The sequence below is a fragment of the Corticium candelabrum genome, chromosome 13 (genome assembly GCF_963422355.1).
Source record: "Corticium candelabrum chromosome 13, ooCorCand1.1, whole genome shotgun sequence".
NCBI lineage: Eukaryota > Metazoa > Porifera > Homoscleromorpha > Homosclerophorida > Plakinidae > Corticium > Corticium candelabrum.
The window spans coordinates 2,290,118-2,316,582 of record NC_085097.1 but is presented as its reverse complement, the minus strand read 5'-3'; the positions used below and the strand labels follow the sequence as shown (position 1 = coordinate 2,316,582).

At 42.6% G+C, this 26,465-nt stretch overlaps 1 protein-coding gene and 1 pseudogene across 1 annotated transcript; one reads left to right on the top strand and one right to left on the bottom strand.

Moving 5' to 3' along the window:
• Positions 1 to 15,969: 15,969 nt before the first annotated feature.
• Positions 15,970 to 17,377, bottom strand: LOC134189195 (uncharacterized). The gene has a single exon (XM_062657436.1). The coding sequence runs from the start codon at positions 16,737 to 16,739 to the stop codon at positions 16,071 to 16,073; it is 669 nt and encodes a 222-aa protein (XP_062513420.1). The 5' UTR covers positions 16,740 to 17,377; the 3' UTR covers positions 15,970 to 16,070.
• A 7,112-nt stretch (positions 17,378 to 24,489) lies between these two features.
• Positions 24,490 to 25,711, top strand: LOC134188444 (ATP-dependent DNA helicase PIF1-like; annotated as a pseudogene).
• The last annotated feature ends 754 nt before the right edge of the window (positions 25,712 to 26,465 follow it).

Here is a 26,465-nt window from a genome sequence, read left to right as displayed (position 1 = left end):
AAACATGTGATGAGTACTGCAGCTTTTAATATTAGCCTCTTGCTATACTAGATAGACGTCATGTACGTAGGGCAAGACAGCTAGAAGCAAGATGAGATCTCTACATTACATGCACCACGTATGCATTCAGCAGGCAAAGCTGCAGAGGTAAGAACACCGCCAATTTCAGCCGGGATATTTTATTCTATCAAGAAATGCTATGCACACATCCAAACTCTGAAAACTTTTGTACATCAAAAGCAACGTAACTACAAATACAAATCTATCCTATGCTAGGATAAGCGTGGCAATGTTTGTCTAGTAGTCTCTTGTTAAAGAAAGGCTTGTCATTCATGCCTTTCTGCTTCCAGCAGATACTGCAACATAATTTATAAGTTCAGTAAATCGAATGAATTCCAATTCAAAACATGCAGTGACCAGATCCAGAAGAAAGCAGCGCTAGCGTTTCTACGAATCTTTCTTGTAAGACGACGCCAATCGTTCATCATCAGTCCTACTTACAGCTAAAACGTATTGCTCTCTTGAAGATCGCGGATGACATGTTGGTCGTGCGCAACGGTACAGTACACACATGCATGGTCCCATGGAACCTTCGCTTGGCTTCTTGAAGAACGATGAATTCGTTTGTTTTGCAATTCTTTTGTAAAAAGTAACAAACGCATACAACTATTACCTGAACTTTACTCTGCGATTCTCAGTTTGACGACAGTTTGACCGTAAAATGGAGGTTTACGACATCTCGGCTTTTCTGTCATAATGCGCGGGATTGTTACGTCACCCATTGTTGGTGTGCCAAAGGTCTGCTAATTGGCTGCACTTATTATAACCCGAAGTGTTACAAGTGCAGAATGGCTTTGATTGAGCCTTACACTTTCACCCGAGCGCAATGATGTACACGGTGTAGCTAGTACTGTAGTACGTAAGTTGTTTACACCCTGCACAGTGTAGACTCGTGACCTTGGCAATATACCGACCCTTCGTCATTCCTGGATACTAAATCCTCTATCGCGGCTCATGAGGCATGATCTAGAAGCCATGCTGATCGCCATAACTGAGCACACTGGACTGCTACCTAAATTTGAAGTAGACGTAGGACTTACTAGAGAACAAAAGGAAGGAGCGTGTCCACCTACGCAGGTTTGTCGAAGAGAATGTCTACGCTTCCTTGACATACTTGAACCTACTGCGTGTTTCTCCTCGTAGATCAATAGAGCAAAGGCTAACGCTAATTACCGTTGAGTTTTAATGCGCCAGCCTCATCTTCTGTGAGAGGAGAGGGTCAAGTCTGCTGGGAGAAAGCGGCCTCTAGCATTCTAATTTCGTTACATAGACCTCTTCTGCGAGCGTCCTGGACGCTGATAAGGACGCTCACACGAGCGTCAGCGAAGACGCTGGCGCTGTACCATTCACAGTATTGCGTCTGACGAGCGTCCACCGCACAAAAAACACACTGCGACAGTGATCTGGCGCTGCAAAGTAACCAAGCGTGTACAAAGTACTCGCGACAAACACGGACGACGACATTTGCTTTTGTTGCTGCTGCGTCGTAGTTCTAAGCATACTATTTCATCCTTAGGTTCTTGCAGTTTGTTGACTGAACTTGCCAAACGCATGGGAAATACCACACTGTGATGCACACACTAAATGAAAACTTCCAGCGAAGAATCAATGATCGATGCCATTTGAAACGAATAGAATATCTGGGATGCATTCAGTTGCTCTGACTGACTTTCGATTGGTTGAAAATGAGCACGTGATGTTATCGGACGCTGGATCACTTCCGGCTGGGGCGCTCGATTAGAACTTTTCTCTATTCCAGCGTCGGGGACGCTCACCTAGCGTCTTGCGAGCGTCAAAGACGCTGACATGTTCACAGTGTGACGCTGACGCTCGCTCATCGTCAGCGTCCAGGACGCTCGCAGGACGCTCGTGCTAGCGTCGTACTGTGAAACGGGCTTAAGTTTTCGTCTAGTTTACTGGCAAGATGACTGAGCTACGGAGGAAATTCATTTGGTGTAGGCGGAGCTTAGCGTCAATGACGTAACAATCTGGCACATGCTCTGTACATAAAACGCGTTTTCTCCGCTACCAAATCGACGGCTAGCCTGAAAGTAGCGCAGCACGAAGTGTCATGATAAAACCAACATTTTGAAATCAGGTTGTATTTCCGTTGGAGTTCCCCACGGAATACCAAATCCATGAAGTACCACAACCTTAAGTTGCCTACTCTATGACAAATCATACTGGTATGAAGTCAGGTATGCACTTGTCTGAGACAAGAAAATGACCTTTCTTCTTCTTAAAGAAATGCACGATTAAGAGTGAAAATCCCAGACGTGATGTGATGCTCATTTGCTGTTTCTCCACAGCATGCCATCCAATTAATTAAAATTACTGGAAAACCTGCACTGCTGTATATAGGGAGCAGTTATGAGAAGGGCATTAAAAGAGCACTGTTCAGATGTTTTGGTACGCACTGGTGCCTCTCATACTGGTTTGAAAGAATGGATGTATACGAAATCAAAATTTCAAATCTCGAAATCAGAGAAACTTAGCAAGGCAATACTGAAAGGATGTGATACCTACAACAAAAGTCTAGATTCTTACCTCACATAATTTTTGGTCCCTTGTATACGTAAAATAACGAGTTAGGGTCCTGCGTAAACAGGGATCCTGCAAGAGCCTATTTTACATATCATATTTCAATTACGTTGTTCTAGAATAAGGTGACAGACTGTACTGAGCCACCTTAATTAATCACCTGTCCGTAAATATATGTCGAAAAAAAATAATGTGTGTGTGTGTGTGTGTGTGTGTGTGTGTGTGTGTGTGTGTGTGTGTGTGTGTGTGTGTGTGTGTCCAGCTACTACAGTTACAGTTACTGTACTTACTAGCAACATATTTATCCAGGATGTGGTTATTCCCTGGACTTCAATAAGAAAACTACGACTCGACGTTCTGCTATTTTAGTATCGCTGCAAATGCTATGTATATATATATATATATATATATATATATATATATATACCCTGAGATTGCAGACAAAAATATTGTACTTTAATAGCTAGAGTTAGTGAAGACGCTTCTGAAGGAGGTCGCGTGCCCCCAACGCCCCCTCTAAATCCGCCACTACCGGACCAGATAGGAAATCCGGGTGAATAACGTCTCTCCGCCTACTGAAACACTCCCAAACAGCATCTCAGATCTCTCACATTTTTGTTATCAACGACATCTATCAAAGCGTCATGACGTTTTCGCCTCTAAAGATTATGGCCGCATCCAATCAGATACCACCCCAATATTGCTCGACCTCAGACTCGGATGGCGGGGAAGTGACCTGGATAGTCTTACCCAGCTCTCTGTAAACCCGTCCAGCATCTCGTTGAAACAAACCGTTCTGGTGAAGTCTCTTATGATTCTTCTCCAGCCTCCTGGTCCGCTCGACCTTGGACTTAACTTCCATTTTCAATCGATTGATGGAGACCTCACAACTCTCCAAACAGGAAATGCCGAACCGATACCGGAGAGGTCGGAGTTCATGTAACATACGAATGCCCGATGTACCCTTTCTAACCTCCAGCAACAGTGAGATCGCACGTCAAAGTGTGAAAATCTCCATATCCAGCCTTCGTCTCCATGTCGGTGTTTGAGAATTGGTTGACTTCGTCGTCTTTAAGCCCCGCCTTTTGGGCACTAGCAAAGCAGCAGAGTATACCAGGTAAATGATTTCACTCATATCTGGTTCATCCTTCAACGAACTGATGATCGTGTTAACATCACCAATAAGTTTCAGGGTTCCACTGTTCACAAAGATCCTTGGAAGGCGTTGTCTCTCACAGACAGGAATTTGCCTGACTTTCTGCAACTCCTCAAGAAACTCTCGACGAAGTACAAGGTTTACAGCAGCATCACTATCAAGCGAAAGACCATTCTCCGTTTGGCAGCATTCTGGAATGAGTTGAGATGTAGGTTTCTAGCCGATAAGCTAAACTAGGATGTGTAGTCATCAGATCAGAGCTAACAGAGTCACAACGGGATGGTGATTCCCTGATAGCACTGCACTGATCACACGCACTGATCGAATATACGTTCTCAAGGGTCTCCATGTACAACTATTGGGCATGACAGTTATGGAAAAACACAGTATTGTGTCGTTCGTTGGCCACCTTCACGTCAATATAACACACAAGTACATCATTAAGTTAACGTCACAGTTTTGGGATTGGGAAGGCAACAGCACAGCTAAATTCCATGGAAACACAATGTGTAATAGTAGTGGGCCTGGGATTAGAATGGTACCACCTGTGAACAATATCTTTGTATTGCAGCGACCCTAAAACACCATCCCTCTCTTTTAACCGTACAATGTAAACGTTGGCCTCTATGTCGAGGTGTGCTCCCCTCAGCATGGAAGCACTCTCACCGGCACAGGATCATGCGCCTTTCTTATAAATGTGATCTACAGTATATAGCCACAGAATCGTGTGCTGTCCATATCAAAAAAATAAAATCTGTATTATATGTAGCCACAGAAATTGTGTGGTGTACTCTTCAGGGAACAGTTGCGCCCTATTAGACAAATATCGTCTCTATAGCCACAAAATTGTGTGCCACGTGTTGGAAAGTTGCGCCCTGTTAGAGACATATAATCTCTAGTAGATAGCCGCAAAAGTGTACTATGATTCAGCGAGGTAGTTTCAAACCCGTTGGTTTAAGAACGATCAAAGACATGCGAAAGCAGCTGAGAACATCGGGCTCGACAGATTCTCTCGCCATCCCAAAGCTGAGCTTGCTCAAAGCATCCCCGAAGCCAAAAACATAGAGATGGCACAACGAATAACCACGCGCCAGTCAAACTCAGGCGCGTACTTATGGGGTGGGGGAAATGACAACGAACTGACCCATGTCAATAAGAGGTCCTCTTGTTTTCTATGTATAATATAAATTGAAATGTTTAGAAACTATATGGTTCGTTACTAAAGCTCTACCTAACTGTCTCCTTGTATTAGCTATACAACAATTACATACATTACTCCTATACCCAACCACCTACACTTTGCTCTATTCATCACTGACTACACTTGAATATCCGGAGTCGTTTTGCAATGGAATGTCTGGCAGCAGCAATTTCCGAGGTTTACGTTTGGCAATGTAATCTCTACTGCTGGGCCGTGCATGCCTCCAGTCGCCATTCTGGACCCGCGTGTGCTGAGTGAATCTACATGCAATATTTGCACGAACTGTATACACAAAGGTGTAGCTGCTGAAGTGATGGCCTGGGTCCCACGTTCGAGGCGCAGATTTAGATACCAAGACTCTGGCGCTAAATGTGCAGTGTATATCTTTATTACATGTATATTATACATATCTTTACAGATGTCTTCTAATAGACCTGGTAACTAATAAATAGGTTCACTAGAATAGAGCATGTTCAATTTATATATGATTGGGAGGCCCACTAGAGAAATTCAAGCGTTAGACTTTGCCAATACACTCAGAAATCCCAAGTACAACATGGGATTCCGCAGTAGACAAGAGACTACGAGCGGTGCAAAATCGGACGCCATGCTCCTACCTTTGAATGTTGGGCTCCCATCACGATATCGACACGGTTATGTTAGAAGTGAAGCACGCCTACATCATAGACAAAAGTTGGCCCGACAACTATATCCATAGAGCTGCCGCGGATAAACTCAACATTGAGCATCTGTCCGTATGGATGCTGAGGTTCGACCGTCGCTCTCTGTGCACACGCATTTGGAGGCTCAGCTGGTGGCAGGTGCGCAGCGTACTCTCTACTTTGAGCAAGTTAGAGTGTAAAGAAATAAGTTTTGAGACGCTGAATTGAGCCCCATCTGGAGAGTCACCAGCGTTGCCAGCGAGCAACTTCCTCGACATGTCTTTGTTGTGTTTTCGTCTGTTGAGCGGGATGGTAATCAGCAACAACAGAGCAACGCCAAGCTGACATGGTTGAGCGTCCGCGTCAATAGCAGGCAGTACCCAGACACCGAGATCAAACTTCACCAAAGCCTCTAGAAATTACTCGAGGGCGTACACGTTCTTCCAGGAAGCGGTCAAAAAATATTAGGGCACGGATTCGGAAAGCCAAGTGTCTGCAGAAGACTTTGTAAAACTCTACCCAATCATACACGTTGACGCGTCCAAGCACGTAGGGCTTACCTCGAAATACGATGGCAGGTGGCGAGCACTTTTAGAAACCTGACAAACGATGATTCGCCGTATCACGTCTACTGCATGGTATTGAGTGATCGATATATGACATTGGAGGGGTGAGTGGTAATATGACGTTGATTGTTTAATGTAACATAGATATCGACAAGAATTACGTCAAGTTTGGGCACACTCTGACGACTAGTCAGAAGGAAGCATTATGAAATGTCCTTCACATACACACGGGCTACACCCTACGATTATCTCACTCCCAGTTATCGGGAGGCGATGTCTTGAATATAACCCAGACTCAATACAACAAGATCACAAAGGTAAAGGCCCAGCGACAGAACATTGACTTGAAACTCTCCAAGTCGCAGATTGCTAAAAACGGTGCATCGATTGTCTCGATAATAGCTAATTTGCACCTAAATTAGTCAAACTTCCCCCCGTGATCGGCACTCTAGGTCTAGCCGCAGCATCGAGTGTTATCTCTGGAGCCACCAACAAAGCTACCAGTGGTGATGGTGCGACACTTAAGAGAAGAAGAAAGGCCGGTACCACAAAAAACTTCAAATCTGCTATCTGCTGTTTCATCTGAACTGACTTTCACCTCAACAATGAACTTGTGTAAACATGTCAATTAATAAGTATCCTGTCACCGTTCTGCGCAATATCAGAGGTCAATTAGATCTGTATCACCCGGCAACTTCCTCTGATTTTCCATATAGAAAAGCCTCTCTAGAATCGAATTCCTCAAAATGGTTCAAAGTGAGCATGAACAAAATTGAATGGTTCTAGATACTGGTCTTCTTCATTTTCTTTGCTATCAGAAACAATTTTTCTTCCCCATCAGAAACAACTTTACTTAAAAATTTCTTGTAATACTTTTCCCTAATTTTAAAAGGGATATATGGAAACAAGTCAGTTAGTATGTTTCGATCACAAGCTTCACCTCTCAGATATCCTTTCAAGGCATTGAATTCTTTTTTATAGTTTCTAGAAGCAACCTACTAACTCTATTTGTTTAGAATAAGTCTTCTTTTTTTGTTAATACTTGTATAATAATACCTAATCCAGTAACAGGGAGTGCATATTGATTCTTCAGGCTTGTGAATCCAATATCTCTTTCCCAACAAGTTATGGAAAATTATATAATTTCTAGTGTAATGTGGTAATAATATCTAGTGTAATGCGGGCTGGAGTAACTAAGAGAGACACACAAGGAAATAGAATGTTAGAAAAGTTTTCAGTCTTGTTTGAAGATAAATTGGGCTGTTGCAGTTACACTGTTGGGACTCGCGTATTTGCTAAAGCTGAGTTAAATGTTTTTCTGTTCAGGAGACCGCCATTACATCTTCGAGCACAAATAGAGACTGAACTGGCAAGAAACGTTAAGAATGGTGCCTAGAACTGGTCAACACGGCCCTTTGTGCTTTTCGCACAGTGAACATTGTTAAACCTGGACCTATCAGAATATGTAGCTACATAAAACCACTCAATCGTTTTCTAGTCACTAATCAAATTCCTATACCAACAAAACTGTTTATAAAATATTATATATATATATATATATATATATATATATATATATATATATATATATGTTTACATCCAACAGTACGAAAAGGAATATAAAAAAGACCATGGAAGGTGTGCTGTGACATCTTTCGTATACAGACTGACTGAGCAATACATCATACCTACATTGCACCATTTTCTAATTAGTAAAGTATAAGACACATATTATAGTGTCTCTAATTGCAGAAAATGGTGCAATGTAGGAATGATATATTGCCCAGTCTGTCTGCATACGAAAGATGTCGCAGCACACCCTTACATGGTCTTGTTTCTATTCATTTTCGTAAGGCAATCCTACATCTTTCCCACCTTTTTCAAATTGTTTTATACCTATTGCCTTCTTTTTCTGCATGAGCGTAGTATGCGCAGTGGTAATGGTGTATGCTAACAGATATGTACAGTATGCAATTTTCAAAGTTGACAGTAACTCCCTGTGTAGAGTTCGGTACAAGCAACGTGTAGATTGAATTCAGTGCAAATGCAATCAGAATATAGTGAAAACCATAGCGGTAGAAGAACGATTTCAATCAGCCTAAAGTCTCAGATCCCTAGAAGCATTGGAGAAAGCTACGACACATACAGTCTACACAAGACTGGTCTGGGCTTGTGTTCGACTAAAGTGGAAGATGTAGGGTTACTGTAATCAACAAACTTAACGTGGGGATCGGTCCCTCGAGAGGGGAGAATACACAATGGACCTGCTGCGTTGCAAGCCTCGAGGTTTGGTATAGAAATCAGCTTAGTAGCATAAATGGTTGATACCAATACCTGCTCTTACAGAAAATCTGAACACAGACTCAACCCTACATACCAACACTACACTGTACCGCGTTGCTGATAGTTCGAATAGACTAAGTACACAACAAATAGAGGTCAAGCAGGACTTTCTACTTTGGTGCAGCTCCTAGCTAGTACTCTAATGAGTACACCACCTGGTGCGATGTCTACATCATTAACCCTAGGCGTAGCGAGGGGCATAGTAGTCGTCTTATCAGAAGTAGCAAAAGACCCATTCGACGGAAATACCAACTCGATGTAAACAACCATGTAAACAACTTTGGAATGTCTAGCATGCGTTCACTGGTAACGCTCGTGTAATCTCGACTTACGGTTGTTAAAGCTTGTCCATTAGTCTAGGCGGAGTCACGCAGGACGTTCCAATTTGATTACTGATCGTGATTTTAAAGTGTACCTTCAAGTCACAGCTTGTGAAATTATAGATCTAGCAGCATAGCAGATCGAGCACACCAGCAGACTGCCCCTGTGAGTATCAAGTGCACCCATCATACATTATTGGGAAGTGTTAGGAGCAACGTCTACCACAGTGGTTTCACTCAGATGAAGAAAATGCCCATTATCTGTAGTTTGGGTTCATTCTGAGGCACGTACCCTGTAAGCTGCAAGCAAATAGTACAGTTCATGCGAATGAGCAATACGAAAACAATGTAAAATATATTTTAGTAAGAATGACTATACAAATCAGCAAAAAGCGAACAAACAAGTGTGGATGGTTCAATACTGTACCAAATTGAAGGTGCCATGACTAACTCACCATTGTAGAAAATTATAACACAGTGTGAGTTAGTCCTGGCACTCTCAATTTGGTACAGTATTGAACCATTCGCTTTTGCTGATTTGTGTAGCCATTCCTACTAAAAACACTGTTAATGTTTTTGAATCTTGTTGTACATAATGCTTAGTACCACTTAAATTTTATATGATATTGCACTCATAGGTAGCTTGACAAGAACTAGATCAAAGCTACTTTTCGACAATAATTGGTCAATGCAAAGCAACAGTACTGTACAGGAGGAGCTGCTAATTTGAGGAAGAAAACTGATTGCAAGCTGAAGTTGAAGTTGCAAGACACAGAATACTAGAGTTGGTAGCTTCTAATAATAGACTTTAATTCTACTATCTTGCTATCATGACATTTTCCTTATCATACAAATTCAGCAACAAAACATCAAGTACTAGATATCTCCAGGGCAACGGTGAGGCAAAAAGGAGATTCCAAACACCAAAGAACTTAATTAATCAAGAAGTCACTAGTTCCCTACCTAGCATTACTGGTCTATTGTACAACACCTCTAGCCAATGACTAAAGCCCTATTGGATGAAAAGGCAGATGTAAACTACAATTCCAACTCTCAACGCTTAGTGCCATGTACGCCGTCTTAGACCTCACTTCCTATAAGTAAACAACTGCTTAATCAAGAGGCAGAAAGCCGACTTTAATAAATGCCACAAAGTCAAAGAACTGATCCCACTGCTAACTGGTGACACTATTTTCATCCCAAACAAACAAGAATAAATCAGTGCTTCTACAGTGGAACCTTGATATAATGAATGGCAGGGGACACTAGGATAGCTTTTGTTGTAGCAAGGGTTCGTTATAAGCAAAATCATTTGGATTATCCATTGTGCAAGGTCAAGGAAAGCAACGCTATACAACGCAACAAATACTATTTATTACAAAGGAGGAAGGGATCACATGGAATCCCGTTTCCTAAGAATGGTCGCAAGAGTTGATGGAGTAATTTTGTAACGAGCTGCCAAATCCATTTTTTGCAGTCCTTTTTCTCTACCCCTCTCTTGATTTCAAGCTGTTTCTCCACAGATAAAGATTTCTGCTTGACATGATACTGTACAAGAGGACATGCCGGGCATGCTCTGACCAACTGCCTAATCGACATCTGACTGTGAGAAATTAATTGAATTCATCGTGTCCAATGATGTAAGCACGTTCTATGATCTGCACCATCAGCGGAAGCTGCACTTTGTAGCCGTAGCCAAAAGCTTGCAGGAATGAGCACGGTCACACCACCTACTACATTATATCAAGGTTATAATGTAATTATCTACATTTTATGTATAAAAAAGCCACTAGCAAGGTTTTCGCTAAAGACGAGTTCATTACATTGAGGGTCCCAAGATGGAGAAACGCATACAAACGAGTTCGGGACAAAAGACTAGTTTCGTTATATCAAGGATTCGTTATATGGAGGTTTGCTATAGCGAGGCTCCACTGTATCCTATATTGTCAACACAGGAGCGTAGCATGGCATGAGCTACACCGGCCTATAGCTCCATCATTTGTAGGCGTGGTCATAAAATTGTGGACTGTAAATATGTGTGAAGACCAAAGCTGTATATAGTATATACACCACCCTTTTTCCAGTCCGGATCTGCCACTGATATCTACCGTATCAGTCAATTAAAAGAAAATGGACGTGTCTGTAAAAGTGGGCGTGTCTGTAAAAGTGGGCGTGTCTGTAGCATTGTGAAGTTTAGCGCCCCATTTCTAGACATCACGCTATGCCCCTGGTCAACAATCCAGAGAAAATTATCATGATCGAGACACCTAAATAAACTGAGGACTACGAGAGAACAGAAAGAAGATCAGCTGGCATTGTCTGGTAACGAAAAAAGAGCAAGGAAAACCAGCAGACTACACCATACAAAAGGAAGTAGAGCCATTAAACCTGGGGAATGACAAAGAAGAAAGAAAAGCAGATATGCCGTCGAGAACATAAACACGAACAAACGACTCATCAAAAAGGTCAGGAAAAATAAGAATTCTTCTAAAACAAATATTGCATTTCATCAAATAAATCCCACTCTCGATAAATGACACATTTCAATAAATTCCAATAAATCTAGCAAGATTGATCTATTGCTCAAAGTTTGAAGAAAAAATTGTACTTCTTCGTTTCTTTAGACTACTCTGCTACTGTCTCACCACATGTCGGCTCAAACAGTGAAATGAGTACCAGTATGGTAAGTGATGTTCTTTTAATTAAAAATGTGTCAATCCTACTGTGTTGTGTAAACACTTCTATTATAAGCAAGAATAGATATCCCTTACCAATAAGAGCCTCTCTTGTTTAAACACAGCAGTTAGAACTCTAGCTAAAAATAAAAGTCGTAGAAAGAATCAAAGAAATAGTTATAGGGTAAATCCGCGGAGAGAGAGAACACCGATAATTGTCACTTAGAAAGGCAGATGTGGTATAGCAGTAAGTATATTAGACTAGCAGAACCTGCCCTATCGGCAGTGTGTTTGTTTGCATCTAGTATAATGCATTCCATTCAATGGAATAGCAGAATGTGTTGTGTAAATGAGCTTTCATTACAAAACAAACCTGCCTGTATGGGCAACTACTAGTTAGTAATAATAAAAATTAAATGTCAAGTTGAGTGTTAAGCTAAATACATTATAGCACCTCAGGAAAAACAATGTTTCATCTCACTCTAAGCCGCCATAGTATCGTTTCAGTTCGTCGCAAGCAATCTAGGGGAAATCTGACTAAACTGTTCGTCTCAGACAGTCGAACTCGGCCTGCGTGCTGCGTTTCACAACAATCCGTGACCGGTGTGGGGTTGGTTGGCACATTACTACAGACAGACAAACGACAGTGGGCAATCAAGTATCTATGCATTTATCTATACCAACGATAAGCTGTTGGGTGTGTGTGTGTGTTTGCATGTGTGTGTGTGTGTGTGTGTGTGTGTGTGTGTGTGTGTGTGTGTGTGTGTGTGTGTGTGTGTGTGTGAACTGAACAACAAATCTTCACCAAATTTACAATGTCCATTCCTGGATGACCTCGGACAGTACGCACGTGCACGAAAAGTGCCCTTTATTACCAACGATGTTGATAAAAGCAAGACGTTATTAATATGTCTGAGTTTATAGATAAGACGTGTTGTTTGGTTACATACAAGGAGAACAAATTATCCAGGAGTTTGTGTTTTCTCAGCCCAATAACCGAATTTTATCATGGAAATTTGTGTCGATACCTTAATTAATTTTCCTGGGAGACGAATTGGCAGATCAGCTAACTGGTATGAGCGGACCTACGGAGAAGTGGTTTTGCAGGAATAGTTACTTACATACCTAGCAAAATTAACCACAATGTTCAATAATACAACAAACACAGAAGTAATATCAAGTGGATACCTCATTAAATTCTTTAATATTCACGTGACCATTCAAGCTTTCCAATTTCAAGTTGTTAAAGAAATGACGAATAATGTCTCTGTTACCAATGTCGTAGTCACGTAAGCTTGTTGTCAGATAGTTGGCTCTGTCACCAAATTTGGTGACATGGCGACAGTTGGAAACCCCTAATGATCGAAATTTCAGTAGTATTTACAATGTGGTTCTGAGCTCTTCTAGTCGGCATATGCAGGAAATGCTTGTAGTTGTAGCAATGGAGCAGAGTGTGAAATATTCATACAGTAATTAGTGCCATTTAATTAACACTGTCTCTTCTTATAGTTCCAGCCCAAATCGGGTAAGAATAACAAATTGCTGATCTACAAGCAGTTTGTAAAAGATTGGTCAGATTGTTCTTATTAGATGGTGAAACATTAGACGATGAAACGAGCTCCAGAGACAGAAAGGAGTCTCATGACATAACTCCTCTTGATGCAATTTCAAGTGTGTTAGAGCCTACATCGTATGGTATGCTGTTTGTCAAGTCTTCCGTACATACTGTACACACATACGTGCTTACATACATACATACATGCATACACTGTGTGCGTGCGCACGTGTGTGTGTGTGTGTGTGTGTGTGTGTGTGTGTGTGTGTGTGTGTGAGTGAATTTTTGGGCAAGGTGAAGGCACATCCCCGATGTCAATACCCCGGATATATATTACACGTGCACAGTAGACAATTCACGTGCATTATAGGCAATTCACGTGCACAAATCGCGTGAACATCTGTATGAGAGACATAGTTTTGCACCTGACAGTCAGCGTCTGTTGTAGTATGACTTCAAAACTGAATCATGTTTTAGATTCATTCTGCAAAAGGGAGGTAGGCATCAACAGGTACAGCTTTGAATTGCTTATCTAAGTTCATGAACTAATATTGTACACTTGCATAGAGAACCTTTAATTTTCTGAACAGACGAGACTGTGCTGCATTTGACTTTCCAAATGTCAATACAGAAAGAGGGATGATTGTCAACGTTCCTGTAAAGACCCAGTTCAGTTTTCTACACACAAGCACGATGATGCCTAGGAGTCAGCTTGTAGAAACCTATCTAGCCAACTTCGTTAACTACTGAGTCATCACCAGACAAATCAAGACAACACCTACGCTGCAGGCTTCCTTTCTGGAATTTACGACAATCACGGGATTCATGAGTTTGCAGCAATGGGTGAAGCCAAAGAAATTCCATTTCAGGTACTGACTATTAGTCATAGAAGCTGGGATAGTGCTATACCAGTTTAATTTATTGTTTACCAAGTTTTAAAAGTACATATAGTCTGCTACTCTTAGAACATTGCATCGGTTTCTGTACGGTTGAGGAAATGAATTGTGTAGGGAGGGTACTGTAGATACATGTAGGTACATTTGTGTGTCAAAACCCGATACTCTTAGAGTTTATGTCATCATCTACATGATAGCTGTACAGAAACTTCAATAGATACTCCTAGGCATTGTTTGTAAATTATGAAAATAGCTGCTGCTGTCAGTAAGAGAGGTTACAGGTGTTCAAACCAGAAATATATTTTCAACTCTGCAATTGGGTAATGTCATGTGTTATGGTAAGCAAATATCTCCCACTAACAACACATGAACTAATGAATAGAACAGCAGTTGCAGGCACGTACCTATGGAGGTTCGGGAGGGGGAGAAGTCAAATGAACTGACTGACATCAAATGGAGGTCTGCTTGTACCTCTGTACACGACAACTCTGCATGCGCGATCTACGTAGCCTCGCGTTCCCTGCACGTTCGGACGAAGCGAGCGCGATAACCGTTGCAGCCTCGTTTAAAACCGCGGAGGCGTGTCTTATTGCTATGGAAACAACTTGATCGTTACACCGTCAAAACTTTACTAGCAAAAATTTTGAACGTTTTAACTGATAGTTTATATGTAACAGTTATGTCATGAATTATAGTAATTTTATTTGTCAGTAGGGGATTACGCTCCCTAAGAAGTGAAAAGGCAAAAAGTTACCTTGATAGTAGAAATGCAGGTTTGAGAAATTTTCCAGTGTGTTGCCAAATCTTTGATACTGGCTACGCCGCTGCATTGACCATGCCCTACTTACCAGCGAAAATTCAAGCCAGACCAAATTTTTGTTTTCTGCGGGTCTTCGAAAGTGACTGTACTTTACATATTAAGAGAATTATGTGAGATGAAATAGTAAAATAACTGCTGCTAGTCTAGTACCGATAGTTTACAGTAATTTTTGTTAGCAATTACTTCAATTTCCATGCATTGATATTTTGCGGGAAAATTTGACTTAGAATAAGCTGGTCTTGCAGTAATAAATGTATGATCCATCCTATGACGAGGTAATAGGGACGGCCGGCAATGTTAGCCAATCGCATAAATAGGCATGTTTCAAGTCAAAAGGAAATTCCTCAAACAGCAGGGCCGGATCCAGATGGAGGGTTCAGGGGGTTGCAATCCCCTCTTTTCCAATGGGCGTGATTCAATAATTTATATACTTTCATTAGAAAAGAGAAAATTTGTAATGCTACAAATAACTACTAACGGTGAACTGCCTCTTTCAAAAATTCCTGGATCCAACCCTTAACAAACTTAATTAACAGCTGAGTCTAGACTTGAGAAAGGAACGCAGGATATATCACGTGCCTATCGGCTACGCGAGCTACTTATGATCATTTTATTTGCTTACCACAAATTAAACTGCATATTCTGGGCATCGTCATTACACTCGGGCCAGTCTCTTCCCGCTTTCGTCATTCCCCAGATCGTCAATCCTAGCCAAGAGTGTCAATTTTCCAATAATCAAACCGTGAAGTAAGAGTTTGTAATCCAATGTGAATCCTGAGGTTTTTGCGCAAAGTAAAAGCATCAATTCGCTTCGCAGCAAGACCAACTGTCTATACTATAAATATAGATTGTCTTTGTTTGAAAACTGGAATACAGCGGTCAGAAATGTGCTTAAAATTTGCTTGTGAGATGCTATCCTAGTATTTTGCCCTTTTCCATAAAGAGAAAAGAAAGACTAGACCGCTTTCCTAATTGATCCGAATCTTTGGTGGATAGGATCAAAGGACATCTTATTTCGACAAGCCCCGAAGCTGATCAAACCAAAATTTTATCGTTGATTTAGAATTATGTTGAAATACCACGTTGCGTGCACAGTCTGTAATCATATCTGTTTGCATTCAAGCTGAAAAAGACACCAAAAACAAAGTACGTCTAGTGCAAGCAAGTCAGCAGTAGTATTACATATCAATGAGAGATAATTGGTAGCGAACAATCGGGACAGATATCAACTTGGTAAGTACGTCCGTTTAGTATACTCAGTGTCATTGTCGTATGCTATGGTAGCATCTGCACCAACTTTTGTATTGATTCCAGACTGCTATCGATTTCCGGCTTGCGTGTTGCTCCTTTGATGCTGTAGAATGGCTGTCCATGACGCATAGCCACAACTCCCGTCGTGTGAAAATCGCGCGTTTGGCACGTATATCGTATACGGAAGTCTTCACTATCCCTGCAGATATGACCATCTAAATCAACAAAGCATTCTTTCTTCTTTTGATATGCAGAGTAAGCTGTAGCTGTGATCTCAGACGACACTCCAAGAAAGGCTTTAGCAGCTCTAGTGCCATAGATGGTATGTCGATTGTTGACGATAAGCTGGATCTTTGGTGTCCTGGTTGTATGCTTTTGCGATTCCTCTTTATAAGTGACAGCATTAAGAAGGAAACCCCTTGGACTCTCAATTCCGTAGACCATCCAGAACAAAACAGATAGAGCTTGTTTAGAGTAGACATCAGCACTGCATGGAACAATAAGTCGATCAGCAGCCGCCAAAGCCATCTCTGTGTAGACTGTTAGAGCTGGATTTGTGTCGATAAAGACAACCCAATCTTGGTCTTTCCTAGACTGAGTAAACTTGGTTATGAACTGGTCGAGACAGCTAGTCACCTGTCTCCACGGATCAGAAATTGGTAACCAGGGTCCTTGCCGCGTGTGCTCTAACATTTTGGCTATGAGCTCTAGGGACGAGTCTCCACATAGAAGAAAGAGGTTGTCCGTGACGTGTGGATTGTAAAGGCCGACTTGAACGACAAAGTAATCTTCTTTTTGAGGAGATTCCACGTTCTTTAATACCAGCTTCTGCTCCAGATAACCGACTATTGTTTTGGAGGGTCTTCCCTGGCAAGACAATTTGCGGCAGCATCTTCACGTCCCGCTTGACTTTTCATACGTGTCGGATCGAATAATGGAGGATCGGAGAATGACCGAGTTTTGCGCGTACTTGATCTTTGCTTTTTACGCTTTGGTTGTTTAGAGAAAGAAGACAGTTCCGCCCTAGTGGGCTGGTCTGCGTCATCCTCGTCTTCAAACTCTTCTAGCGGAGGAGAGGAGGATGACCGAGTTTTGCGCGTATTTGATCTTTGCTTTTTACGCTTTGGTTGTTTAGAGAAAGAATGCAGTTCCGCCTTAGTGGGCCGGTCTGCTTCATCCTCGTCTTCAAACTCTTCTAGTGGATCAAATTCAGAATGCGTTAGGAGGCTGAGAGAAATGTTTTTCTGTGGACACATGTCGACAACGAGAATATTCTTATCTGCGTTGTCCTTGGCGTACTGAGTCGAAGCATGAAAGCACAGTGTAGTCTTACCGACCCCGCCCTTGTTGTTCCAAAAGATATAGCGGCACCGCGTCCCTTGCGCCGGATCTTGATCCATGGATCTGCACTGTTACCTCGAAACTTCAGCTGCACGTATAACAGGAATGAAGTATCACCGTGACTAGCCTCGTTATCTAATCAACGGCTTGCCAAAGTTTAAAAGTGTATTGATATTAAAACTTTTCCGGTTAGAGCACGTGCATAAATGAAAATGTGTCTGAGATTACATCTACGTATTTGTTATGGTATTTAGATCATGACCAGTACCATTGCTTTTGAACATGGTTTATCCCTTGGATGTTTTGGTTCCGGCAGTATGTCTTCTGCTTCACCTCCTTCATGTCTTTAAGATTGTAAGGTTTTCCGAATTTGATCTAACTGTCGTTTGACTACCCTCCCGCCATCCAGTTTGATAGTGTATGATAGGGGGCTTGTTTTGAACTGAACCACACCAGCTACCCAAGGACCACCTCTGTTGTAATTGCGCACGTAGACTCTCACCCAGTTGTAAAGGTCTATCATACTATTCCGGTTACCCTTGTAGAATGGTTTCTGTTGCCATTGCTTTTTGTGTCCTTTTTTTCTCCAAGTTGGGGTTTAGCAAATTTTACCGTGACCGTAATTTGCGACCCATTAATAATTCCGCAGGTGATATTCCATCGTGGAATGCGGTGCAATCCGGTAGCTGAGCAACACCTGTGTTAAGCGATATCACAAGGTTCCTTGTTTTGCTAGGGACAGTCCTTTCTTCAATACCTGTACTGCTCTTTCCGCCAGCCCATTGCTTGCTGGATGATACGGTGCTGTTTTAATGTGGTCTAGTCCATTAGTTTTTTACAAAATCGGTAAACTCTTGACTGGTGAATACTGATCCATTGTCTGATACCAGATTTTTTAGAAATTCCATAAGTTGAGAAAATTTTTCTTAACTTTTCTGCCGTAGTTTTCGTCGTCGCAGATTCTACAGGTTCTACTTCCATCCACTTCTAGTGTGCGTCAATGAGTACAAGTAACATTTTCCCTAGCAAGGGTCCAGCGTAGTCCACGTGCACCCTCATCCACGGCTGATAATGCCAAGACTAGGGATGCCATGGAGCCTTTGTTGGTGCATTCCTTGTTTCTTGACAATTAGAACAACCTTGGACATTGCGTTCGATGTCCCCATCCAGTTCTGGCCACCAGACTATCGTTCTGGATAAGCCTTTCATCCGCACCACACCAGGATGACCAGCATGTAACTCTTCCAAAACACGTTGTTGCTCTTGTGGTGGTACAATCACCCTGTACCCCCATAGTACGCATCCCTCTTCTATAGATAATTCACTTGCTCTTCGCCGGTAAGGAGTTAACGCTTCGATTAGTGGTTTATTAGGCAAACCATGATGAACAAAATGTTATACCATAGACAGTATAGAGTCTTGTTCTGTTCATCTTCTAGCATCTCTTGCCAATACAGGTGACGATTCCAGTTGCTCTAAAAATTACATTGTCTCTGGTTGTTCTTCCTCAGTTGTCGACGGTAGCTTTAACGGTAATCGACTGCAGACATCTGCATTACCGATGTCCCGGCGTGGTTTGTATCGCAACTTACAACTGTAACCTGATAGGATCATGGCCCATCGATGAATTCTCGCTGATGCCATTGGCGGAGAGGCGTATTTTCCCCAAACAATCCTACCAGTGGTTTATGGTCTGACAATAGCACAAACTCTCTACCAAATAGATATTGGTAAAACCTTTGTAGACCAAAAATTACTGCCAATGCTTCTCTTTCCACCTTTGCATAATTCCTCTCCGCTTTCGTCAATGTTCTCGATGCAAATGCTATTGGGTGTTCTTTGCCGTCTTTCCCTCTCTGAGCCAATACAGCACCTAAACCGTACGAGGAAGCATCACAAGTTACGACGGACTCTTGCTGTGGATCGAAATGTGCTAACACTTTGGCTGACACTAACAGCTGTTTTGATTGGCGATAAGCTCGTTCTTGTTCACATGACCAGTTCCACTTTACTCCTTTTCGTAAAATCTATGTATTGGAGCTAGAACTGTTAATAAATTTTGTAAGAATTTACCATAATAAGATAGCAATGCTACATACGCTTTTAATCCTCTAACGTTTTGTGGTCTGGGTGCTTCCGTAATTGCCTGGATTCGTCCCGTGTCCGGATGTAAACCTGTCCTGTCAATGACATGCCCCAAATACACTAATTCTGCTTGCATGGACCGGCATTTGTCTTTATTCAGCCTTAGACCAGCCTCTTCCAATTTTGTCAATACTTTATCTAAGTTAGACAAATGCTGTTGTTCGTTTCTTCCTGTTATTAGTATGTCATCTAAGTAGACCACTACTCCTGGAATTGCTTGCAAAAGAGTTTCCATCGTCCTTTGAAAGATACCGGTAGCAGATGAAACATCAAACGGTAGTCTATTATACTGAAATAATTGGTGGGTATTGATGACTACATACTTACTTGATTAATCATCAAGTACAAGCTGTTGATATGCTCTATCCAGATCCAGAGTTGTAAACTTCTGTCCTCCTGATATTCGAGCAAACAAGTCTTCAATGCATGGAATGGCATAAGTATCGCATTTCGACACTTCATTCTCTGCCAACCGATAGTCTCCACAGATTCTGACCTTTCCATTGTTTTTCAACACTGGAACTATGGGAGCCGCCCACTCCGAATAGTGAATTGGCTCAATAATTCCGGCTTTTGTGAGGTCGAACAATTCTTCCTCTATCTTCTCTCTCAAAGTATACGGTACTTTTCTTGGTCAGTAAAACTTGGGACTCGTCGTTTCTGTCTCTGGCAATTTCACTTTTACACCTTGCAATCTGCCTAGCCTATCACTGAACACTTCACTGTGTAATAGCAATAACCCTTCCACTTTTCCTTGGTGAGGGTTTGCCTCCAAAAGATGAACTCTTCCCCAATCAATTTGTACTTGTCGAATCCAGTCTCTTCCCAATAAACTCGGGCCAGAGCCTACCACTACCACAATTGGGAGAGACAATCGGCGTCCATCCGGAGTATCTACCCACACTTCCAACTTTCCACATACTGATACTGGCTCACCATTATATGTCTTCAGTGTCTTCTTTGTAATCTTCAATGGTGCTTCATCTTTCTTCCAGACTGACTTCCATGTTGTTTTGCTCACAATACTGACACTCACTCCCTTGTCTATTTCCATCTCGAGTGGCTGTTCTTGTACAGTCAACGTTGTCTTCATAGGCTTCTCCTTTCCTTTGTGTAACGCGTGAATATTGCCACTAAGCCACTCAACCTCCTCATTCTCATTTATATCTGACTACGCCTCCTCATAGCCGATTTTGTATGCATTTCTAACACTGTCCCCTTTCTGAGCCAATTTTCTCATTGTGCGACAAACAACCTTCGCATGCCCAATTTTGCCGCAAGCAAAACTTTTGACATCCTTGAAGCAAACTGCGAGACTAGATAAAGACTCAGCTCAAGACAGAGATTCTAGGTCAGCTGTGTATAGTAAATCAACTCCAACTTGACCAATCAAACCTTATTGCTGTATCTCTGCAGGTTGGAGCATGTCCGTGATCTGCAGAGTAAGAGGTTGGTCAATGAGTCGGCTGAAGCGAGTGATGCCAGGCTGGAGGGCAGGAGGAAGAGATTGGCAAATGAGTCAGCTGAAACGAGAGCTGCGACTACAGCGCATGAAACTTGCTCAACACCAGACACTGGCTACCGAGTCTTCTCAAGAGAGAGCTGAAAGACTTGACAGTTTACACCAAAACAGAGATGATTGCCAAGAGATAAGCCTCCCCCTCATAGAACAAAGGCATGTTTACAAAAAGATGTTAAAATTCCATCACGAAGTGTGTTCCATACAGAATTGCAAATGTTCTACTTGCCTGGAAAAATTTCCCAATATGAAGCTTACTTCGCAACACAAGTGCATTAGATGTAGTCGAGACAAGCTTTCTCCAAAACTCTACTCTGCTGCAAACAACAGGAGTCCTGGACCAGTTTCACTTGAACTACAAGTCAGTGAGTATTGCTACTACACGATAGTTACACGTTTTATTAAAATGACTTTATCACTGTGTTTAATTGGATGAAACAAAGGGTTTCTCACAGGCAGAGGAAATACTGATCTCAGCAGTGATGCCTCTCATGTCAGTCTACCGACTTTGGTATGGGCAGTACGGCTACAGGGGTAACGTCATCAACTTGCCACAGAACATCACTACCTTAGCTACCAGTTTGCCTAGACTTCCACGTGATCTAGATGTCCTTGTCGTGAGAAAGAAAGAGTGTGACAACTGCCATCGTGACGTCATAGTAAGAAGATCTGTAGTGTAGCGTGCTCTTCTGTGGCTGAAACAGCACAAGAAGTACTACTACAACATCGAAGTAGACCATGCTGCTGTAAGACAACTGCCTTCTGACGGAGACTTAACTGGACTTTGCACAGTTGAACAGACAATATTTGATGACCAAAAAGATCTCGAGCAACCTGCAAAAGACGAGAACCCCAATGACTTTGCACATTCGTGGAAATTGCAGCCAGAAAGATCACCGAGCAGGAAAGTATTAAGAATTCTATACTAGAGCGTCTGTCATCGACTTGCAAAGAAACTGCCCTGGCCTTCAGAGGTGAATATCTTGTCAACGAGTTCACCACCGAGGGTTACATTTCGTGTGCCTTCTCCACACTACTTCCCACTGGTGCTGGCGATTTTGTGACCCCGCTTCAACGTGCAGTAACCAGTGGTAACTACTTTAAACATCTGATAATGTATGGAGAGGATCAGTTTGCTAAACACCCACGGTTTCGCTACTTTGCACTGAACACAGAGATGAGCTGGCGTGCACTGCAAAGTGGCAGAATTTTTATCAAGCAGCATCCACAAGATGCTCGTCTCTCGCTGGAAGAAATGAAGGCCATGGTTGGCTGTAAAGGAGAAGTCTTTAGCAATGGCGTTTTGCACTATGCCAGCAGCCTGCACGGTACCAGCCAATACTGGTTTAAGCAGAGGACAAGGCTCATTTCCATGGTTGACACTCTAGGACTGCCCACAATTTTCTTTACCCACAGTGCTGCCGATGCACAGTGGCCTGAGCTGGCTCGTCTCGTCTGCCCGAAAACTCAGATTGCTCTTCCAGTCGCAGCTCTTCAGAGTCAGAAAACCCGGCCGTTGCTGATTTCTTGTTCTATAACCGAATCAGCAAATTCATAGATGCATTCTATGAGGATATCCTTGGGACCACTGACTACTGGTTCAGGTTTGCGTGGCAGCATCGCGGATGTCCACATGTACATGGTGTTGCATGATTTAAGGACGCACCCAAAGTAGAGCAGTTGCTGGCCTGTGAAGACGATTCTGGTGTTATTTCTGCAACGGAAGAGATCACCAGCTTTGTTGACAAAATCATCAGCACCATAAACCCAAGCGTTGCAGCTGATGGGAGCAATGCTGAGGATGCCCCGCCTCCAAAGACTAAGCCTCGACATGTTTGCAACAAACTATACTCGGAAGTGGCAGACCTCAAAGTAGACTTAATAGATCCGATAGCTACATGCCAAATACACACGATGCTCACAAGTTTACTGTCTTAAGAAGAAGAATGGCCAGCAAGAATGTCGATTTGGCTACCCAAAACAACTGCAGCCAGCGACAGCTATTGTTACCGAGAATGGAGAGCTGCATGTACAGACTTCACGTAATGACACTTTCCTCAACAGCTACAACCCCGTGCAGCTGTCTGCTTGGAGAGCCAATGTCGACATTCAGTATGTAGTATCGAGATATAGAGTTATTAAGTATGTAGCTAAAAATGCAACCAAAAGTGAACCCCGATCTAAGGCTCTGAGGGAAGTCTACAACCACATCATGAAGGGCCTTAAATATGATGCCACGTCCCTAAATATAGTGCAGAAACTTCTGATTAATAGTGTTGGACAGAGAGACTATTCTGCACAAGAAATATGTCAACTACTTTGCAGCTGCCCATGTCTATTAGAGCATCGCGCGATTTTGTCACTCTGAGCGTGGATGGATCTCGGGAAGTAGATAGCAAACTAGACAACGACAGAGCTGTAACCATCGACTTCCAAATACATCACCATATTATTGGTCCCACCACTGAACAGTTTGAAGATCTCACTCTCTTTCAGTTTATTCAGAAATACAGAATTCCAGAAAGGGTTGGCGATGTTCTTATACAAAGAAGAAAGGATGCTGTGATGATCTGTCGTACTTACTTCTCCCTAGACCCAAGTGGTTCACACCATGAGCAATATTGCAAGCAGAAGCTCACGATGTACCACCAGCCGTTCCGACAACTGGAGCAATTCTAGAAGGAGTAGACAACTATGCTGCAGCATATTCCCTCTTTCTTCAATCAGGTGCTTCTCCACCATCCCTTGCAGATGACATCCATTGACTTGAGTCAATGTAAAGAACAGATTGCGCAACAAATCTAGAAGAGGTAAGTTTACGTTTCATAATGAGTCTAAAACAATTAGCATATCAGCTGTGGTAATCTTGGCACATTATAGGAACAAGTAGCAGCGGAGAGTAACCAGATTGTATCAAGCACAGTGCAGAATTGGATTCTGCTATGCCAGCACACACATCCATTTTTAAATTCAGTTGATAAGAGACATGTTGACTGGTCGCTAGCTGCCAAAACTTATGAAAATCTTGACAAAATGCCACACTTTATCGCTCAACACCGCCAGTTTTACGTGCTTCAACATACAAACACGGTCGCTGATCCTGAGCATCTTCAAGGTAACCAGCTTCATGCTTACAACCTTGTTGGTGAGCATTTTGAAAATGGATCATCGTGCAAGCAGCCGCTCAAAATGATTGTCTCTGGTACAGCAGGAACGGGAAAGTAATACCTTATTCAGAGCTTGAAACGTCTTCTGGGAAACGGCCTTCGTGTCGCAGCCCCTACAGAAGTAGCTGCATTCAATGTAGATGGCTACACCCTCCACTCTCTGTTAGGGCTTCCCATCAAAGGAGAATTTAAAGAGCTCGAGAGCAACCGGCTTCGAAACATCCAAGAATCACTAGCAGCTGTAGAATACATCATCATTGATGAGCTGTCCATGGTAGGCAGAAAGCTTTTTGGTCAAGTAGACAGACGCTTGCGTCAGTTGTTTCCCCACAGGTAAGCAAAGATATATATATATTATAAATAGATTAAATTTCATTTATATTATCAACATTGTTTTACTTACAGAGCAGCTGAATTATTCGGTGGATGCTCCTGCTTACTTATTGGTGATTGGGGTCATTTACCTCCTCTCATGGATTTTCCACTATACATAACAGAGTCTCGAACATAACTGTCTGATCTCGGAAGTGCCAACTATCGTATGTTCGATTGTGCCATTGTACTAGATCAAGTGATGAGGCAGGCTGGACTAGATTCGATCAACAAACTTTCCGCAACCTGCTTCTCCGCTTGAGAAATGCTGAGTCAACCATTAATGATGGGAGACATCTCATGATACAGACGCCAGCTGAAGTGGAAGACATTGCACCGTTTACTGGTGCCCTGCATCTATACACCACTACCGAAGCCGTTGCCGAACACAATACCAGCAAGCTGCGTGCGAGTGACTACCCGGTAGCTACAATCAAGGCTCTCCATTCAGGTGCAGATGCATGCAAGGCCTCGGCTGATAATGCAGGTGGATTGGAGCCGATTGTCTGCATTGCTCATGCAGCCAGCGTCATGTTTACTGCCAATTTATGAGTTGAAGTTGGCTTGGTAAATGGCGCCATTGGCACAGTAGTTGCAATATGTTATAAGGATGGCCAGAATCTACTGCAATTGCCTGTAGCAGTAACCGTAAAATTTGACAACTACACATGTCCTACTTTCCCAGATGACACTGTTCCCATCACTCCAATTCGTCGCAGCTGGTTTTCAATCAGCCAACAGTGTTCTCGCTTTCAGCTGCCTCTTAAGCTAGCCTGGTCCATCACCATTCATAAGGCCCAAGGTATGACAATCAATAAAGTATTCATCGATGTGGGAAAAGGAAATTTGCTTCTGGGTTGACGTTTGTGGCATGTTCACGTGTTGATCGCCTCAACGAATTGCTATTTGTTCCTTCCTTTCCATTTCAACGAATAGCCACCTCTAGCAAGAGCAGTCGCCTCAATGACAGGTTGAAGGAAGATGCTAGGCTGCAAAAGCTGAGTGCTACTTCAGCAAATCGAGCAATTGTATTGTAATGCTGTAGCAGGGAGATTACCAAAGGTGGGGCAAAAGGCAAAGAAAACATTGTGTAACCATACTTAATAGAGGAGTACAAATGGGCGTGGCACATATAGAATACATTATAATCTCCTAGGCTGACATGTATGTCCTCGTCAACATAACAACAACACGACGTAGTATTCAACAACAATTATACTACAAGACGTGACTACAGAAAATAGTGATAATTGGTTTTGGTGGTGGTGGCTGGTGGTGGCGACTGGTCGTGGCGGCTAATGGTGGCGGCTGGTGGTGGCGGTGGTAGTGGCGGCTGGTGGTGGCGCTGGCTGTGGCAGTGGTGGTGGCGGTAGTGGTAGTGGTGCTGATGATGGTGACAATTGAGAAGACCGTGTCATTGGCATGTGTTATTAGCACATTTATTTGTGCCAACTGCAGCCAGGAAGATGACTAATTAGGAAACTATTAACAAGTCTATATTGGAACGTGTGTCATCAAATTTCGAGCGAAATGTGCCCAAGCCTTTCAGCTCTCTTGACAAGATTTCGTATACTGGCCAGTCACTGGTGTTAAAGAACCTTCATCCTTGAAACCACTGGTTCGAGTGTGAGTGGCAGCGTCATCAACATGCACGTTGCAGGGCCTAATCGTATACTCTGGAGAACTGCGCGGCTTTTAGTGCGCAGTGTAGTGCGCAACCGAAATAGGGAGGGCATGCGTTCGTGAAAGTATTGCTGCGTATAGGGATGAGAGCCTCATAAACTGTTAGAGCAGGATCGACGACAGCGTGGATTGCCTTCGAAGCCAAGAATCTTTCAAAACAGGGATTCTCTGGAATTTTGCCTGACGGAAATA